The sequence below is a fragment of the Tiliqua scincoides genome, chromosome 3 (assembly GCF_035046505.1).
Source record: "Tiliqua scincoides isolate rTilSci1 chromosome 3, rTilSci1.hap2, whole genome shotgun sequence".
NCBI lineage: Eukaryota > Metazoa > Chordata > Lepidosauria > Squamata > Scincidae > Tiliqua > Tiliqua scincoides.
In genome coordinates, this window is record NC_089823.1 from 216527056 (window position 1) to 216548468 (window position 21413).

The following is a 21413-nucleotide window of genomic DNA, read 5'->3' on the forward strand; positions in this document are numbered from 1 at the left end:
CACTGTAACCTGCATCCTTAGATTGTGACTTGTCCTGTCTCCAAGGGCATATCTGTACTTCCACCATGATATTGTATCTTCATCCTAGTACACAGCAACCTTTAAGATCTCCATTGTGGCTCCTGGGTTCAGGGTTTGTGTTACACAGCAGGGCGATCACTGAAGACAGTGGGTTCCAGCAATCTGCCTGCTTTCAGAAGTAGAATTGCTGATTAATCCTTCAGCTGGCCCACCCTCATCACCATCCTAACCATCCATCAGCCATCATGTGGATTCAGGATATGAAATCGCTTACACTTATCTGTGTACTCTGGTATATTGGGCTAGAAACAAGAAATGACAGAGATAATGATCCAAACATTAATAGGATGAGAAGACTGAGACAGATGGTTGAAAGGTGGGAAAGAATCACTCAGTGGAAATAAGCATGATATATCTCTTAAGGATCACTTCACACATCTGTTGGCAATCTTGAGATTAGATTGCTTACTGTGGGCTCAATAAAGCAGAAATGTTAGGCTAAAGCTTTTGAAGACCAAAGAAATTGTGTTGATCTAGGACAGTGCTTCTCAATCAGTGGTATGAGTACCACAGTGGTACTTGAGGTGGTGTCTAGTGGTACCTGAGGGACCCCCAGACATCTGCTGCCTGGCAGCGAGACGAGCAATGTGACGTGACAAACATTGGCAGGAGGATTGGCTTGGTGGGCAGAGCTCCAAAGCATGCTTTTCACGCACTCTAAAAAGCCCTCCTGCCCACGCACATCGCATCTGGTCTCTCAACCCAAAAGTAACTGGCAAAGATGTCATCATCAATTACTTCTGGTGGTACTTCCAATAGGTGAATTGTGCAAAGTGATACAGCCAGGGACAAACATTGAGAAATGCTGATTTAGGATTAGTGCCACTCCTTAACCCATTTCTGCCCAGCCCACAGGTGTACACATTTGGTCCCTGTTGTGTATATGCAATGTTAGGCAGAAGTGGCTTAAGCTCTTTCTAGCCATGTTAACTGACATAATAGTATTTAGCCATATTTATAGGGTTGTAGCCAAAGTTAATCCCGACTACTTCTCATCAGAATGAGTAGGGCTTAATATAGTCCCAAGTAACCTATCTCATTGATTTCAACGGTGCTTAGTCAAGTTGCGTTTGGATGAGACTTGTACTATTTTTGAGATGGCTCAAAGAGCTTCACAGATATTCTCCCTATCTGTGAGAGAATAGATAAGTGACTTGCATAAGACCACCTAGTGAGTCCACGGTTCTGCTGAGATTTGGAACTGGTACACCATTTAAGAGCCTTACTGTCCCCGTCCCCCACTCCCAATCTGAATTTCAGGCTAAATATGATTAATTCTCAGGGACACGTACATCTCTGTCCAACCAGTTCTATACACTGAGAAGCTATTCCTATAAACAATGAAATAAATGTTTGTCTTATGTCAATAGCATTGCTCTAGTAATCATGGTATGTCAAAAATAACCACAATGCAAGCTCTTTTCATATACCGCATTGGTCAAATTGAATTTTGACTGAATTCAAATGAAGTTTTTAAATCATACTGAGAAATTTGCCCAGCACTACCTACTTAAATTACAAATCACACCCTTGCAGCCAGAGACTTCCCAGCTCTTAGTTCATACCCTTAGGGTCTACACGACACCAGTCCTTGATCGGTAAATAGCTGAAGTATTCTTTGGAGTTCATTAGGGGATGCTGAAACATTAAGCATCTGTCAATCCCAATTTTGCTTTGTTACACTCAGGACTCTGGTTCAAGTTGGAAGTGTCTGATGGAATACCATACTTAATTAAGAGATTAGTGACCCCACTGAAGTTGTTTAGCATGCGAGCAATTAAAGTAATCAGAACATTTGGTTACATCTGTCTTCCCCATTTTCTGGGCACTTCAACTGAAAACCTATTCCATAAATATGCAAATATGATTGCTGCATGAGATGCCCCTTATTTATTTGCTTGCTATGTTTTCATATCTCAGAACCTCTCAAGGATTTGGGGCGGGGGGGGGGGTGTCCCCAGCCACCTGATCAAGCCATTGTCTACTACAACAAAGGTTTGGGTGAAATCAGCAGGATTTTTCCTCCAGCCAGTTAGACTGAACAACTTGGGGATGAGCTAAATGTCCGACAGGATTCTGGCCAGTGCCAAAGAGGATTTTGTTGACACCTTTTAAAATAGAGGTACGGAAAGTTCCTGCAGGGGTAAGTAAACCTCCGAGGGAAAACATGGCAGAAACATGATATTTGCCTCATGACACGGGCCTTTCGGCTGTTATACCTCAACGGACTCTCCTTGGCAGTTACAAGACTGAGGGCTTGAACAAAAAGAGCTGCTTTGCCAATTAAGGCTTGTTTGTTATACTCCAACGGGGTACTCAAGCCCTTGCAGCAACATTCACACTGAAGCAGGTGGCATGCTATACACACACACCCTAAGGTGGTACCATCTCTGTGATTGGAAACTGCATCTTTCCAAGCCACCAACACAGCGCTTGCTCCAGGTCAGGGAGATTCAAGAAAATCAAATTTTTATTCATGAGGAACAACTGCCTTGATTCCTCAGAGGCCTAAGCAGAAGACCAGTCTCACTCAGGGCTCCAATACAACTGTCTATTTCTCGCCATCTTTTCCGCAAACATACTTATTTATTTTTCACATTTTTATACCACCCTTCCTCCAAGGAGCTCAGGCTGGTGTATGTAGTTCATCCCCTCCTTTTGTCTGCACAACAACCCTGTGAGGGAGGTGAGGCTAAGAGATAGTGACTGGTCAAAGGGCCCACAGAAAGCTTCATGGCTGAGCGGGGATTTGAATAGATCTTACAGGTCTGAACGACTACACCAACATAAACATATTACATAATATTTTAACCATCACTGGCAACAAAGTTTAAGGTATCCTTTAATTACATATCACATTCCTCCCCCCCCGGGGGGGGGAATTATTGCCTTGAATCAGTGGGGGTGATGTATGGTTTAGGGCCCAAGCCTATACAATTTTCCAGCACAGATGCAGTCCCAGAGGCCTCCTAAGAGTAAGGAAATGTTTGTTCCCTTAGCTTGGAGATGCACTGTGGTTGCACTGGTGCTGGAAAGTTGGATAAGATTGGGCCCAGAGTATCAGAACTGGATCACAATATGGCAATTAACACTGCGGATAAAGGCAAGGTACAGTCATCTGTGCCACAGTAGGAGGAAGACACTGTTAAGAGCATGTCCCTATCTGATCATAGGTCAGCTTTTCAGGGAGCTCATATCTCTCTAGTTGAACAAGACAGCAGCATTCTGGGAACATGTGGAAAAACCATGCTGTGGTGTCTCACTGCATGGATTCATGAGAAGGATCTGGTTCTTCTACACCAAGTAGCCCAGTCCTAACTTGTGCTGGAACAGACAGGCTGAGTGGCCTGCACTGTACCCAGCACAAGATTGGTGCTGGCTAGAGGGCAGTTCAGGGTAAGGGCATATTTTTCCCCTCACCGCAAGCAACGTCCCAGCCAGTCCTATAGGGCTACTTGGATCTACATCAGCAATTTCACTGGCACAAATCTGAGCAGCCCATGTAAGGTTGATTGGGCCAGGGCCAGGGGTTAGGATTCGGCCTGCACTGCTGCAGCCAATACCTCTCTCCTCCTGGGCCTGATCCAACTCCTGGTCTGCCCTTCCCGCCCAAAAATGTCCCCTTCCAACCTGAATTCTGCTCTCCCACTACCCTCTCCCATCCCCTGTACTGATCTGCCTTGGCCAGCATGAACTTACCCCCTCTGGTTCCTGATCTGGTGCTGGCAGGCTAAGCCAGCTCAAGAGTAGTTGCAAACGTGCTTTACAACACATTTGTGACACTCCTGGGCCAGAGCAGGGGACCACCGGATTCACCGCTGACTTTTTGGGTTTGCTGACTTTTGGGTTGGTGGTGAATCGAATAGCCCCAGTGCAGGGTTACTGCGCTTACTGGGGGGAAGGGGACAAAAGTCCCCTTCTCCCAAAGTACCGCCTTGGATGCCCAGGATGCAGCGGTAGCCATTTTCGGCGCTGCCACAGTCGCGCACCCCGGGCAGCTCAGGATTGGGTTGTTATTCACCCCAGCGCTGTCATTTCTAGAGGCTGTTTGCTGGTGTCCTTTTAAGATTGTGAGCCCTTTTGGGATAGGAAGACATTTAGTAATTAAATTTTCTCTTTAAACCACTTTGTGAACTTTTATGTTGAAAAGTGGTATATAAATCATCATCAATATCATCATCTTCATCATCATTCATTGCTGCTTTTATTTTTCTGTGCTGCTACGCAGTTTTTACGCTCCTATATTTTTACATATCACTGATGCTTTTATGATTTTTTTGTGCTACTGCCTCCAGCTTTCTTGCTGCCTTATTGCTGCCTTGTTTTTCTGTTGGTGGTTCTTATGTTAATTTGATGTAAGCTGCCTTGGGCATTCATGGTAGTAGGGAAAAAGCAGGGTAAAAATGTATTAAATAGATAAATAATATACCAGCCTCCACATTTGATTTTTCTGGGTGATAGTTTATACTCTGAGGTTTTGTTTAAAAAAAAATTATTCTATTTGATAGGTCCTGCAAAGTCAAAGTGCTGTTTCACATATTACAGCTACCACATGGCCACTTTAAATTGCCACATATAGTCGTCCTGTGATGATCCCACAAACAAGCAAAAAGAGGCGCTCCAAGTGGCAAGGCTTACTTCCAGTGGCATTCTTCACATGGAGCTATTTCGAGCAGCGTCCATGTGATGGCCTTGTGTATACATTTCACTTTAGTCTAGAGAGCAAAGAGATAGAAGATCCAACAGGCTCAAGAATGAAAGCATCTGTGCTTTAAATACACTTTGGAACTAGCCATGCAATTCTACAGCATCTAAAAATAGAGCGCAAGCTCATCATCTGTGCCAAATATTCAGATCACCTCTTTCCGTGTACTGTAGTTTACAGATGATTCTTCCTTAGAATCATAGAGCTAGAAGTGATGCACAAGATCCACAAGATCCAACCCCCTTCCTGTCGCAGGAAACCCTCCTAGAGCAGTGGTTCCCAAACTTTTCAGCTCTGTAACCCACTTTGTCCTATGCAGCGGGTTGCAACACAATGCTCCTGGTGGTGCCGGACTGGCCCAGGAGACCTGGGTTATGCCTGGCCCATCACCCACTCTGTTGGCCTGTAGGTGAATCATCAGAGAGTTTAATATTTATTATTTATTTATTATTTATTAGATTTATATTCTGCCTTTCTCCCCGAAGGGCACCCAAGGCGGCTAGTAATAGTACTAGTAGTAGTAAAAAGTAATAGTACTTATTAATAACAATACTAGTTGTCATTTGCAAAGTACTTTCTGCTTACTACAATCGCTTTACATATATTTCTTGGTGTACAAAAATCCTCTTACAACAATCTTACAAGAATCCAGTTAGGTGAGTAAGGCTGCAATAATATCCAAACTTACCTGGGAGTAAACCCCATGGACTATAATGGGACTTACTTCTGAGTAGACATGCCTAGGATTGGGCTCTTAGTAGTATTATCCCCATACTGCCACTGGTTGTCTGAGAAGCCAATCCTAGGCATGTGTACTCAGAAGTAAGCCCCATTATAGTCAATGGGGCTTACTCTCTGGTAAATGTGGATAGGATTGCAGCCTAAGGCTACTGGTAAGAATTCATGGCAGAGGCAAGTTTGCAACCAAGGCAGTCCTGACTCGTAATGGGCAGCCCAATCCTGCCTAAGTTCCCCTTGTGCTGATTCAGTGGCACTGGTACAGCTTCTACTCCATCCCACAGGGAAATTTCAACTGCTGGAGGTCCCCTTGAGGTAAGGGTACATTTGTCCCCATCCCCTGGAGTAAGCCTCGGCAGCCATAATGGGTCAACATGAGCCTGCACCAGCTATATAGTTGCCACAAGTTTGTGTTGATCTATGACAGTGGATCAGGCCCGGGAAGGGAGACAGGATATGATACACCCTAGTGCTGCCAATCCCGAACCCTTTCTGTTCCTGATTCACCCACCCCCTACCACCACCCTCCCCTTCCCTGTCCCACCCTGTCCCTGCCCACCCCTGCTTTTCACCCACTCTTTTGCTAGAACTACCTGCCCTGGCAGGTGTCACTTGCTGCACTGGTACCAACAGGAAGGCTCTGGCCTCTCCCTCCCAGCACTGCTTGCAGGCGTACCATTGCAAAGTGCCTTATGGCACTTTCGCTATGGCAGAGCATATGTTCCGTTGGCACACAGGTAGATAGGATTGGGCCATTAGTCACCTCCACACTATGCCTTATGTGATTATTGCAATGTCTTGCTGCTCAGAGAAGTAAGGAATCATTTTTAAAAAAACGCTAATATTTTAAAGACTATATCAGTGGTTCTCACACACATCCTCGGCATCACCTGGCAGGACAAAGTTCCAAACAACACAGTCCTGGAATGTGCTGGAATCCCTAGCATGTATGCACTACTGAAACAGAGACGCCTGCGTTGGCTCGGTCATGTCGTGAGAATGGATGATGGCCGGATCCCAAAGGATCTCCTCCATGGACAACTCGTGCAAGGAAAGCACCCTACAGGTAGACCACAGCTGCGATACAAGGACATCTGCAAGAGGGATCTGAAGGCCTTAGGAGTGGACCTCAACAGGTGGGAAACCCTGGCCTCTGAGCGGCCCGCTTGGAGGCAGGCTGTGCAGCATGGCCTTTCCCAGTTTGAAGAGACACTTTGCCAACAGACTGAGGCAAAGAGGCAAAGAAGGAAGGCCCATAGCCAGGGAGACAGACCAGGGACAGACTGCACTTGCTTCCAGTGTGGAAGGGATTGATTCCCAAATCGGCCTTTTCAGCCACACTAGACGCTGTTCCAGAACCACCATTCAGAGCACGATACCATAGTCTTCCAAGACTGAAGGTTGCCAACTAACAGTGGTTCTCACACATATAGCACTGGGACACACTTTTTAGAATGAGAATCTGTCAGGACCCACCAGAAGTGATATCATGACCAGAAGTGACATCATCAAGCAGGAACATTTTTAACAATCCTAAGCTGCAATCCTACCCACACTTACCCAAGAGTAAGTCCCATTTGCTATCATTGTTGAAAGCATATACAGAGTAGCCAGTTAAAAGTACAGGTATGTAGCATTTCCCCAAATGCAGTCACATGTCATGGGAGCATCAAGTCTAATATATTAAACATAAAATATTGAAATGAATGAGGACCCACCTAAAATAGGTTCGTGACCCACCTAGTGGGTCCCAACCCACAGTTTGAGAAACACTGGACTATATAATAGTGGTCAAGTGTCTGTGACTGTTTTAATTCTTACTGCTATGAATAGTAATTGCACTTTATATAATCATGGACCTCGATTTGACCTCTTCTGTCCTGTTGTCATTTGAGCTTACAGTTTTTTCATTCTCTCCCCCCCCCCCCCGTGTGTGTTCATGTGTGTGCAAAATCTGCCACTGACTGGGGATAACACTTCAAGATGCTAGAAGACTCTGTTGTTCTGCAACAATATGTAACACTTCCGATGCTGCTCCTTTGAATTGCAACAAAGCCAAAGTGGCCTTGGTAAAAAACGGTTGCAGGCAGATGGAGGCTGAGAATTGATGCCAAACAGGGAAGGTCAGAGTGAAAGAATGATGAGGTCAAGTCCAGCCGGCTGCTGAATGCAGGACGGGAGGCACCAGCCCAGCACGCAAATTGTTCTGTTATGAAAAGAGGACCTTTGCGTGGGCCCGTCGGGGAATGGAAATCACACAACAAAAGGTGACTGTGGAAAAAGTCACTCCACCATCAGGCTAGTGGGTGGCAGACTGAGAGGGTGTGCTTGGCAGAAAAGAGAGTGCTGGCCTTACACATTTTGGTATTGACCTAATGCACAAAATGAAATAACTCTTCCCTGGCCATGCCTGCCAAGCAGTGACCCACCCTAAAACGCTATCTATCTCCCATCACGTTGGTACTTACTAATGGCAGGGAAGGGGTGGAGGTGAACAGAGGTACCTCTAAAATATCGTACTCATGATGGCTGAATTCTGTAACCAGCCTGTGAGATAGGGTAGTAGCCAGTGGGTGAAGCTGAGGTGTTCAGGAGTTATGAGGTTCAGCTCCTGGCTTGCTGTTCTGCTCAGCAGCTCCACAATGGGAAGGTCCACCAGCATACAAAGGGGGTGTGCATTCCTCAGCATTCCAGGTTTTTTCTAGGCTCCCAACGGGGGGGGGGGGTTGCTCAGTGGTTGCTGCTTGATGTGGTGAGTGGAGCGAAGATGGGCCCACCTTCCTCCCATGTCTCCAAAATGGAGCCATTCCAAAAGTGGGGGAGGGTGCCAAGTGCAGGCATGGGGGTGATGTGGTAACATAGCAGGGGACTTCGCCATATTATAATGTCACCCCAGCCCAGGTGCCATTGGGCCTTGGTTTAATTTGTGTGAGGCTCCTGGGGCAGGGCCTCTGTTCAGCCTGACTGGCCCTTTAAGGGAGCCCTGGGAAGGTCTCCGACTGGCTCAGGGAGAGGGGGTTACAGCACCTAGGTCCTCTTCCCTGGCTGGATCCTGGGCAGGGGATGTTGACTGCACAGCCTCCCAGCTTCTGGCCAGCCTCATCATCACTGGCCTCCCAGCTTTTGTAGGGCCAGCTACCCTCCCCGCAGCCCCCCTCAGGGGAGGTAAAAAGGGTGGTTCCCTGGGAGCTGCCCTTCCTGGGTTTAAAGGCCTCCCTTCTTCCCCTGTGCTGCCTTCACCTTGCTCTTCCTCCCACCCTGCTGGCTTCCTCCAACCCGTACGGCTCCATTTTGCTCCCCCCGCCAGGAATGGCTCCGAAGGGAGGGGCCGCTTGGCCACCCTGCTGAGGCTCCCTGCCAGGCTGAGTGTTTCACCCCCCTCCAGCTATGCCACCGGACCTCCTCATGGGGCATCTTGTTTATTTCACACTTCTGCCTGGCACAGACTACTCTCAGAATGTGGGTAGAATCAGGTGTATGGTGGACTGTCAGTGATGTTGTATAATACACATGAAAGGGTGGGGTTAATCTGAGCAAGCAGTGGTCAAGAGCTCACACACATCAGAGCAGTGTTTATCAAACTGTGGGTCGGGACCCACTAGGTAGGTCCTCATTCAATATTTTATTTTTAATATATTAGACTTGATGCTACCATGGTATATGAATGCATTTGGGGAAATGTTACAGATCTGTTCTTTTAACAGGCTATTGTGTATATGATAGTAAATGGGACTTACTCCTGGGAAGGACTGGGTAGAAATGCAGCCTAGGATTGTTAAAAATTTTGCTGCTTACTTATGTAACTTCCAGCCATGACATCACTTCCGGTGGGTCCTGACAGATTCTCATTCTAAAAAGCGTGTCCCAGTGCTAAAAGTGTGAGAACCACTGCATCAGAGGGTCTACCCAGCCAAGCCAACTTTTGAACCCTCAGCATCCTATGCAATATAATGTAGTGGAGGGGCCAGCACAGGGTTCTCTGTAACCTGGTACCAGGACTATGAAGAGGGGATAGCAAGGTTGTGACAAAGGACAGATTTAACTATTGGTTTAATGGCCAGGTGTGGCGAAGGAAGGGGTTAAGAATGTGTTTAAAGTGTGTTATACTTTGCTTATCCAGTAGATTGAATGTGTGATATGCTGCTATATATCCAAGAGAAGAAATCAGATACCTGATATGGTTTTAAGTGCCTCAGAGGCTGAAGTTGCTCATCGCTGGCACCCTTCCAGAGATGTGATGCTTTGATTTAATTTGTTTCAGATTTCAGTTAGACCTGTTTTCAGAATGTAACAGCCTTTTTCTCTGTGCTTAACAGAAGGCCTCTGGGAGCACAAACAGTTTCGCATCAACAAAATATTTTGCCTCTTTTCTCGCACTTCTCTTTCGGCTTCTGTGATTTTAATTATATCCTCCAGATTCTGTAAATATAAGGAAATGAAACGCCTCGATGCATTTTGTAATTGTTGCTGCAAAGCCATAGATTTAAGTGCGAAGGCAGTGCCATCTACCGACTAAGGATGAGATGTGCCATCCCAAAAAGTAATCTCAAAATCACATAGCCCCACCATGTGGCAAATAAACAGTTGCTATTATGAGGATTATAGAAGTTCCAGCAGCTGTACTATAGCTTTGTGTGCTACCTGGTTTTGTTAAATATCAAAAACAAAAATGGCTACAAAGTTGTAATTTCTTCTTAAGAACAATTAATACTTTAACACCGCAATCCTAACCAACTTTCCAGCACTGATTTAAGATCAATGCAACTCCGAGGTAAGGGAACAAACATTGCCTTACCTTGAGGAGGCCTCCATGACTGCCCCCCAAAGGCAGGATGCAGCTCATGCCCCACTGGCACAGCTATGCCAGTGCTGGGAAGTTGGTTAGGATTGCACCCTAAAACAGATATTTATTCTTTGAGTCTGCAAGCACACTGCACAGCGGCAAAAACAGAGAGTTATAGAGAACGTAGGGAAGGGGTACAGCCTAAGGCGGTGTAACTGTGGGTTGGAACCCACTAGGTGGGTCATGAGGAAATTTCAGGTGTGTATTTATTTTGTGTATCAATGTGTATTTATTTTGAATATATTAGACTTGATGCTACCAAATGTGACTACATTTGGGGAAATGTCACAGATCTGTACTTTGAACAGGCTACTATGTATATGCTTTTAACAATGATAGTCAATGAGGTTTATTCCCGGATAAGTGTGGATAGGATTGCAACGTTTGGGATAATGGGAATTTTTTTTAAAACAGAACAGCTACTGCTTGGGAAGGTTAGGAGGTTTCTTCATTTAAAATACATTTTTAATCTCATACTTATTGTAAACTTTTAATTTACTTAATTTATTTGATTTTGCCATAAGGAGGTGTAAAAAATTTTCCTTCTTGATGATGTCACATCTAAGCGCTAAAAAATTTGGAAACCATTGCTTTAGTGTATTTGCTGTGAGGAAAATAATAGCTTTGGGAGGTAATTATAATAAAAGTGACATGGAGAGAAGGGTAATATGCCCTCAGCACCCTGGTTGTGACCCAGTCCTCTATATACTTATGCACATGGAAGCATGCACGTACAAATGCTAAAAAAAAAAATCATAATTCATTTAAATCTAGAATTTAGGAATTTAGAAACAGGATGGATTCACTCGGGCTGCACAAATGTTGCAAGTTTGCCCCAGGTGAAAAGGTGTTATTGCACAGTGTATGACAGAACATGTTTTATGGCCCACTATAAACCTGAATTTCACAACCTGAAAAGCTGGCACATGATTTTGGGAGAGTGTGGGATTTCCAGCAAGAAATGCTTACTTCAGTCTTTGCTCGAAATGAAGTTCTTTCAATAAAGAAAATGAATGTGTATAGCATCTAATGCCTCTGCCTCTGTGTCTGTCAGTGTGGTTGGTCTTTTATGTGGATAGAGTCCAGCCTTAGGCCTAGACACATGATCCATAATTATTTTGCCAGCAAATAGCACTGGCTAAAAGCAAGAGTGGCCCTGCAAGTGAGGCAAGATCCAATGAATGCAAATCCTTACACCTGTGAGAATCTGCTACCACCACCAGAAAGCCCATGGAAATTCTTACTGGAAGTTTTGAGAAGAAACAGCAGCAGAGCTTCATCTTCGTTCCCCAGTGCCATTTTACTGTTCCCCAGTGTCCTGGTCTGGAGACTTGCATCAAGGATTGAGATATCTAGGAACTGTTAAACATTTGGTGATGTCCATCTGTGAGTCCATCTGTAGCTGCTGCCTGCATTCCACTGCCTCTTAGTGAGCTTCTTCATTTGGCCCTGGGTCCCCGGCTGGCTTACCAAGAAGCAGAGGGGAACAGTGGAAAATGGATCATCATTTTCTTCCCCTGGTGCTATTTCACCACCTTTGCTGCTACTCCTCAACTCCATCACTCAGTAAACCAATCAAGGGAAGGGGTGAAATCAGAGGCACAAGTGTGCACCCAGATCCTATCCACAGATTAGTCTGTGGAACACCTTGCCACAGGATGTGGTGGTGGCATCTGGCCTAGATGCCTTTAAAAGGGAACTGGATAAATTTCTGGAGGAAAAGTCCATCATAAGTTACAAGCAATGATGTGTATGTCCAACCTCCTGATTTTAGAAGTAGGCTACCTCAGAATGCCAAATGCAGGGGAGGACACCAGGATGTAGGCCTCTTGCAGTCTTGTGTGCTCCCTGAGGCATCTGGTGGGCCACTGTGTGATACAGGAAGCTGGACTAGAGGGGCCTTTGGCCTGATCCAATGGGACTCTTCTTATGTTCTATCCCTTTGCTTTTCTGCCACTGTTAAACTCTGTTCTATGCCAGCAAAATAGCTGGAGCAGAACTGAGGAAACTCATGAGAGAAGCAGTGGCGTTCCCCAGTGTAAGAAAACAAAATTTGGATAGGATTGGGCTTTTAGCTAGTGCAAATATTACCAAAATGTTGCTCCAAGATTTAATTTGAGGATTTTAATAGCGACATTAATAGTGTATTTTATCTTTCTGATGATATCTGGGATTGTACATTTTTCATTTGGTATCTAACTCGTCCAAGGAATGACGTAGATCAACGATTGAACAAAGTAATAATAACTGAGAAAACATACAATCAATCAACCTGAACCTTATAAACCCAATTACTCTTTCAACAATGAATCCAATGAAGTGCATTTTCCTCACAAATGAATTATTCACAGAAATGTTTTAAAATCATCTCTCATATTTTACAGGGTAGGCTTCTATCTTTGTCTGCATTTTCTATGACAGTATCAAAACAAAATAAGCATATCTTTAGCATTACACTGTGTAACCCAAAAATTGTTTATGTTGAATGTTTCTTATACAATTCAGAGGCACTGATCCCAGCAGTAATCTTAGACTTTTTGTATCATCAAAACTTTTTCAGTTATTTTAAATTTTGTGTTTCTGTTAATTCTATTGACTAATGCAGTGGTTCCCAAACTTTTAAGCATCAGGACCCACTTCAAAAAAAAGTTTCACTTTACCAGCTGCTCACATCTCTGTGGCTATAATGGTGATTGGGTAGCAGTGCTGTCCCTCAACAAACAGCAGATTGTTTAACTCTTGATGCACATAGTCTAAAACCCACCAAAAATCAGGTCATGACCCACTGGTTGGCCACGAACCCACAGTTTGGAAACCGCTGGCCTACTGCATTGTAATACGTGTCGTGTCATACAACTGCATAGATTTTGGAACTGTATAACTATTGAATAGAGTTATTTTTAGAATCTTCACACCAAAGTTAATAAAGAAACATCAAAATATTAAGATAAATGTGGTATTGTTCACATTTTGTTACACAGTGTTATGCAGAAAGCTGACATTATGGAGCTTTGTAGGAAACAGGCCCATTGTTCCTGAATTGTGTGGTATTGTTCACATTTTGTTACACAGTGCTATGCAGAAAGCAGACATTATGGAGCTTTGTAGGAAACAGGTCCATTGTTCCTGAATTGTGTGGTATTGTTCACATTTTGTTACACAGTGCTATGCAGAAAGCAGACATTATGGAGCTTTGTAGGAAACAGGCCCATTGTTTCTGAATTGTGTGCTGTCATAACTGAACATAAAGCATCATTGATAAGGCAACTGAATCATTCAAAGGCAGAGAGCATGAAAAGTTAGTCTTCATTTTCCAAGCCATAACAATACAAAGGTTGAATGTTGAGATTGTCATCAAATTCACGAAACATAGAAGCTATTGAATCAAGGATAATGAAATTAAGAGGGTAGCGAGAGGGAGGCAAAGTTGATTCTACTGCTAAACATCCAGTAAAATTTGAATTCACAACTAATGAAATTTACAGAACTGTTTTGGTGACTGTTTCCTCATTACAGCACAATCATACACATGTATCTTCATAAGTAAGTCCCCTTGAATACCCTAGAACTTACTCCGAGAGGAGTGCATATAGGATTACAGTTATGTTTACAGCCTTAAAGCACAAGCCTTTGCTTGTCATAAGTCCCATTGTCTTCAGTGGGGTTTGCTCTCAGGAAAGTGTGCATAAGACTGCAGCCTTAGACGCTGAAGGATATGTATTGTGACTGCATGTCATATTATTCATATATAATTTGCAATAAGAAACAGACATCTTCATCCATTTGCATGGCTCTTCTTTCCTGTAGAATAAAAATAAGAATGAGTACGTTTCAGTAGTTGAGGGCACTATCCTATTCTCATCTGGCCTAAATGATGCAGGGACACTGACACAGGCTCTATGGCACCCCATGGGCTGACTGGGGATCAGGCAGGCAGTAAGAGATAAGTAATGGCCATTTTTTACTTACCTCCTCCAATGCTCCCTGGTCCCCAATAGACCTATTCAAATCTACCCCACCTATTTTGCTGGCATAAATCTATTAGGCCAAAAAAGATTTGTCAAGCCTGAGCCAGAGCATAGGATCCTGCAGTCACTGCTACTGCCGAGTTCGGTCCCCAACCAGCCCCTGACCTACCCAATCTCCAACCTGATCCATGCCAATCTGCCTCCACCACCACCTTACCTCCTCTGACAGCTCATCTGCAGACAGTCACTGTTGGTGCAAGTCTTACCTACAGTCACTGCATTGGCAGCAAGCCACAGAATGATGAAGCAGCTGATGCACCAGCAACCAAAAAATTTACTAACTGACCTCACAGTCCGCTAGCGTATCCCATGAACAGCTGGTGTGGGCCATAAACCTCTAGTACAAAAGACACTGTCCACTACATGTGGGGTTATAGCAACCACTTACCCGCTTAAGAGAAGACAAAGTAAACCATTAAGGCACAACCTATAATCCACCCAACACAGAGAAGGGCAGGTACAACATAACGGGAATATGGGATTGCCTCTGAAGAGAGAAAATAAAGATTTTATTGGAATGTTGGGATGAGACACAAAGAACAATCTCTGAAGTGTAACCATTGTCAAAATATGAGGATTTTAAGAATAATATGCTACTGACATTCTAATAATCACAAATGCAATCAACATGGAAACCTATTAGGAGTCTTTTTTAATACACGGGGGGTCCTTCCTCCAAAATTGCAGTTTTTGGTGAACAAACACTTCCTATGCTTTCACTAAACGAATTATACTTTGACGTCTATGCTTTAAGCATAATCGCCCAGCCCAAGGCCACAGTCCACCTTCTGAGTAGTGGCAACATGACCACCTTGGCTGATTAAGTGGACTGCAGTTCATAAAAGGTTATGCTGAAATAAATTGATTAGACCATTTAAGTAAGATAAGTACCATAAGACTCTTTGTTGCAATGTCTTCTTTCAACTGAGAAAGCTGCTTTGTCACTGTGTCCTCCTGCCCTCCCAATCTATGACAAAGCCTTCCTCCAAATGACCTCTGGGGGGTCTCTTGGGGAAAGCTTCACTTACGGTTGGGAGCGGTGCCTGGACTAGAGGACAGGAAGTGATGGTGGATGAGCCCTGCTCAGGGCTTTGGCATTATAGTCATGGGATCTGCAGCCATTTCTGGTGGAGTCAGAGGTTTTGTGGATCAAATCCACAGCCCTGGTGTTCACACATTATGCTAAATGCCTCAAAAGCAACACATACACTATCTCTACCATGTATTTGAGAGCACCCATCCCTAGGTTTATGTCATGAAACTGTTGTTTCATGTAGGTCTTTGCTTCTTCCATTGGTGTTAGAGTAGTTGGGACTCCTCAGGTGTAAAAGATCCAGGTGAGAGGGGGTTGGGTTTATTACTAAAGAGGATTAAAAAAAAAACTTTAGAGAAGAAACCTTTGCTGTCTCCTTGGTGGATGAGATCAGAAGGAGAGTTATCTTCATTCTGGTATTGTGAGTGAGAGAAATTAAACTAGTTCTGGCTAGTGTCAGAAAAAAGGTTAGAATGCATTAGGGTTTTTATCTTTTCTTTGTAGTTGTTTTCTTTAGCAAGTTCATAAAAGGGTTGGGGGGGGGGGAGTCCTGAAGGTTTGGGAGCCTCCTCTTACTGTAGTGCTTTAACCAACTACATATTTAGGTTTCTGTTAAAGCCTTTTATTTGTTAATGGATCTTAATAAATTCTGTGTTCCTCACTCCTTTTTGTTTGGGCCTTAGTGAGAGACCTAGGACTGTTACTCTCTTCCCCTAGAGAGTAAGAGAGAGGAACTAAAGAGTTCCTAAATGAACCAAAGAGAGAGGAACTAAAGAGTTATGTTATAAGGAAGGGGGATTCAGCCCAGGGAATTCCTCTGGTGATCCTGGCTCTTGGGCTGGTGGCAGCAGGGTAGCAACCTGGGGGGTATTCTTCTGCCCTCCTGGACCCTGACAATTTATCTTTGTGCAGATAGCTGTGCATGCATAAGGTGGTTTATGTATGCTGCATAAAAGCTAACTCCACGTCCAGCATGTGCCTAAGGAACAAAGCGTATATTACATGCAGTGCAAAGCATGGCCCAATGTTGTTGCATTATTAAGAACACACCTACACTGCTTTTCAACAACAACAATTCACAAAGCAATTTTAGCTGCCTGCCAAGGCCCAAAGGCGAATGAGATTTAAATGTGAGCCCTGACACCCAGGCCATTTCAGCATTTCTCGAGGCCTCCAAGTACATTGGCTGCCCTCTTCAACAACCTGCTATGCCAATAGCAGCCCACATTGTTCCCTTGTAAGCATTTGGCACAGAGTCATTGGAACAACTGCAAGAAGCTATTGTTTTACTTCTTCTCTGAATTGGTTTACGCTTCTGAGTTTTTCCCATGCAAAATTTTCTAGGCAGAATTTCTGTCCGGAAAAATAGCAGAAGGTTTACATGAGCCAGGAGCAAAATGCTGTTACACTAATGGAGATGGCTCTTGGCTTATCTATAACTGGATCCACATGGTCATGGGTCCAGGCGCACAATCCAAAGGGGAAGTTCAGTTTGAGATCTTGTAGTTTGTAGAGGTCATCGTGCTGCAGGAGTGGAAAGAACCAGGTTCAAATCCCCTCTCGGTCTTGAATACCTTGAATCACCTTGAGTCATGCACTCTTTCTTAACCTAACTTACTCACATGGTTGTTGTGATGATAAAAGTGGGGGGAAGCCAATGATGCAACCATAAGCTCTTTGGGAGAAGGTTGTGGTATGTGTAGTAACAAAAGTGTGAGCTAGTCCTAGGTTTTTCAAGGATAACTACAAGTGAAAATTGCTGTGTCTATACTGCTGCTATCATATCTTTACATAAGAACATAAGAACAGCCCCACTGGATCAGGCCATAGGCCCATCTAGTCCAGCTTCCTGTATCTCACAGCGGCCCACCAAATGCCCCAGGGAGCACACCAGATAACAAGAGACCTCATCCTGGTGCTCTCCCCTACATCTGGCATTCTGACTTAACCCATTCCTAAAATCAGGAGGTTGCGCATACACATCATGGCTTGTACCCCATAATGGATTTTTCCTCCAGAAACTCGTCCAATCCCCTTTTAAAGGCGTCTAGGCTAGACGCCAGCACCACATCCTGTGGCAAGGAGTTCCACAGACCGACCACGCGCTGAGTAAAGAAATATTTTCTTTTGTCTGTCCTAACCCGCCCAACACTCAATTTTAGTGGATGTCCCCTGGTTCTGGTATTATGTGAGAGTGTAAAGAGCATCTCCCTATCCACTCTGTCCATCCCCTGCATAATTGTGTATGTCTCAATCATGTCCCCCCTCAAGCGTCTCTTTTCTAGGCTGAAGAGGCCCAAACGCCGTAGCCTTTCCTCATAAGGAAGGTGCCCCAGCCCCGTAATCATCTTAGTCGCTCTCTTTTGCACCTTTTCCATTTCCACTATGTCTTTTTTGAGATGCGGCGACCAGAACTGGACACAATACTCCAGGTGTGGCCTTACCATAGATTTGTACAACGGCATTATAATATTAGCTGTTTTGTTCTCAATACCCTTCCTAATGATCCCAAGCATAGAATTGGCCTTCTTCACTGCCGCCGCACATTGGGTCGACACTTTCATCGACCTGTCCACCACCACCCCAAGATCTCTCTCCTGATCTGTCACAGACAGCTCAGAACCCATCAGCCTATATCTAAAGTTTTGATTTTTTGCCCCAATGTGCATGACTTTACACTTACTGACATTGAAGCGCATCTGCCATTTTGCTGCCCATTCTTTGCATATGTCTTTCATTTACAACATAAATAAACCCTGCTAACTGGACAAAGAGGCACTTTGTTAAGTGGTTCTCCTCTTATATTTAGCAGGGGGAGAGTAACTGTCCCTCTTTAGCCCAGCACAGTGTCCTTCCTAGTGGCTATTTGCTGGTATTCTGCATCTTTTTAGCTTGTGAGCCCTTTGTAGACAGAGAGTCATTTATTTCATTTCCTCTGGAAACCGTAGGGATGGGAAAATCCAGTGCAGCGTGACTTGAGTCAAGTCTACTGGCCCCCTGCAACTCAACTAAAAATGAGTCATAATGAGACCACTTTCCAAGTCGCTGAGTCACCCTTTTGTGACTCTAAAGGACTCAAATCAAGTTGCCCACCCCCCTTAAAAAGCCCGCCATGGAAAAAACAAGGCTGCTGCTGAGGGGTATGTGTGTGTCAGAGTTCTCTTTGAACACTCCCCTGATGTCTGCACCCATCTGTAAACAGGGCGGGATGGGATGGGAGGGACAGAAGCAGCAAGAGGAAGGAAGGTCATGAGCAACAGCTGCAAGGCTTACCAGAGCAACCTGATCCTTGGCAGCTCTACTCAGAAGTCGTCCCACTGCAGCCAGTCATTTAATAAGGCTTCTGCCAGAAGGAGCCATGCATTTGGAAAGCATGATCACTACAAACTGCCTCCACCCCTACCCCCTGCTTCCCTGTCTCCTCCCCATCCCTGGGCATCTCCAGTTAATTGTAGGGCAAAAACCCCCTTCAGTTTCTCCTCCTGCCCTCCATCAGCCAAAGAAAATTTCAGAGTGCCCATCCTTTGTCCGATGATCACTGGTTCCTTCCTTCCTATCAGAGATGAGCAAAAGAGCTATCTCTTGCCTCCCTGCTCCTGCTCAGATGCATTAACCCTTCCCTGCCTTGTGGCTGGAACCTCCCTGCTGCTTACCCAGTCGGAATGATGGCCCCACAAGGTTTTTCACACCACAAAAACAGTAAGCAAGCACATCAGCGCAGGCAGACTCGAGGCTGCATGCGTGGGAACAAATGCCAAGTCTGGGGACCCCTGACTCAAGTGTTTGTCTGAGTCCCCCAGGCATTTTTCTGAGACTTCCTGAGTCTTCACAGGTCAGCAAAAACTGCACTTTTTTGGCAACTCGAGTCCAAGTCACCAGGCTCGAGTTCCCATCCCTGGGAAACTGCTTTGTGAACTTCTTTGTTGAAAAGCAGTGCATAAATATTCATCATCATGAACATCACATGCCTGCACAGCTGCTTATGAATGGGTCATCACTAGTCATCATTAGAACTGATATTCACTATTGGTTCTTCAGAGGTTCCTTGAACAGGTGGTAAAACTGCCATTCTCAGTCGCCTTTATTGTTGTGAGTTGGGGTGGTGAGCCCAACTGATAATAAAATTGCTGAAGTTACACCAAAGCCAATGGTCCAGCATTTGCATTGCTCAGTCTTCTAGTGCAAGTGATATTGCATCCAAATATTTATAATACAGGACAATTGACACAGACCATGCTTCAGAGAAGTGGATGAGTTCTTTACAGGCAAAGGGTTTTCTGAAGTCCAAATGGTGCCTGGTTGACATTCAACAAGTCAATTTTCAACCTTGGGGGAAACTTCAGCACTGACTATAAATGCAGTGTGGGAACTTGCATTTGGAGGGTAGAAAAGCAAGATACCCTGGGGAATGTCCAAACATCTTGTGGTGGAGGGGCAGTCACTGGGGCCTTCTTAAGGTATGGGTACATGTGTTCCCTTACCATGGGGCTGCACTGTGGCTACACCAGAGCTGGAAAGTTGGATAGGATTGGGCCCTCAAAGTGTAGCACTTCAGCAGGAGGTAGATACTCTTTGAGTGGTTTTGCTGTTTGCTGGCCACTGAAAAGATTTTGCATGCTTTCACTGTGCTCTGCTTGCATACTGTATTTGCTGAGAAAATAATTACAAGGTCCTATAAGGTCTCCAGCACTTTCTCATCCAAACTGCTACCCTGGACCTATCACCACTTAGGTAAATGAGATATGTACAGCGGTAGATATCATTTAATATCTTTCTGTCCTGTCTGCTTTGTGCAAAAAATCTATTCACAGTTTTTTGTGCAATTGATTAGCAACCAAAACTGATTTAAACAAAATCAATCTTCATTCTCCTCTTCTTGGCTGTGCTCAAAACCTTAAACATTCACAACAATTTAGTTGTGTTTAAATTTCCATACAGTTCAGGAATGCACGGGTAAGGCTCACTCACAGAATAGCCACAGCATCTGTCTTATCTTGGAATCCTTCCTGAGAAGGAAAAGGTTTTCTCACCTCTGCAAAGAACACTTATTAAAATGACAAAACCATCAAAGTGATTGTGAAGGAAGAGAAAGTCCCTCTTAATCCAAAAGAGAATGCAATAGGTTTCCAATGGATGAAATTACTGGGTCAGAAAAATATACAAGCTGAAACCCATGCCCAAGCTAAGCTCTTGCAGATTACTTTCTGTACGCATGAATAATAATAGTTCAAAAACATTTGGTTTTGCATCATACCTGGCTGTGCCATTCCTCTCTGCTGTGTCTAAATGGGACGGGTTTCACGTCTGCCGCTGTTATCTCTGAACTGGCTGATCCTTTAAATAGAGCGATATTTGGAATGTGCTTGCACCTGCTTCCCTCGCTGGTACCAGTCTGATGCAATCTGCATGTAGCAGTTGGAAATGAAGGGGATTTTAGGTCCACTCTGTAATGCTTTGAGGTCCACTCTGCTCATTACTACTCATTAACTCAGAAAACGTGGGCTATGCTTTCATTTTCCAGCTAAGCCAGCCAAATCAAATTCCTTTCAGTGATAGTTATGGCATATTTCGTGATCACTTTTATCACTGCATAATGATATGGAATTTTGCTCAGATGTAAAATTTGAATACACAAGTGGTTGTTCTTTTCTTTTTCTCTTTTAATAAGCCAGACTGGAAATCCAGCTGAAGAGGGATACTTTAAAACTTGAAGCTTAAAATCCTGTGTGTCAGAAGTTTTAACATGGAGATGTTTCTAATGCAAACCTCGGAATAACATTCTCACACCTCTTCAGGATTCAAGTGATCTGCCCAGTAACGACCAATCAGATGCTTTAGAGAAGTTCACAGGCAGGACAAGAAAGTGATATTGTGTCCTATGGCTTTATCCCAGAATGGTTCAGGGAAAGCGTGTATGTTTGTACATGAGCATGACCGACATTTGAAATGCTAGATTTAAAGTCACTTGGTCACAGTGTACAATAA

At 44.3% G+C, this 21413-nt stretch overlaps 1 protein-coding gene across 1 annotated transcript; it reads right to left on the reverse strand.

Moving 5' to 3' along the window:
- Positions 1 to 12740: 12740 nt before the first annotated feature.
- On the reverse strand, positions 12741 to 20731 carry STRIT1 (small transmembrane regulator of ion transport 1). The gene is made up of 3 exons (XM_066622303.1): positions 20683 to 20731; positions 14784 to 14882; positions 12741 to 14168 (listed from the first exon to the last, which is right to left on the reverse strand). The coding sequence occupies exons 1-2, from the start codon at positions 20693 to 20695 to the stop codon at positions 14788 to 14790; spliced, it is 108 nt and encodes a 35-aa protein (XP_066478400.1). The 5' UTR covers positions 20696 to 20731; the 3' UTR covers positions 12741 to 14168; positions 14784 to 14787.
- Between the last annotated feature and the right edge of the window lie 682 nt (positions 20732 to 21413).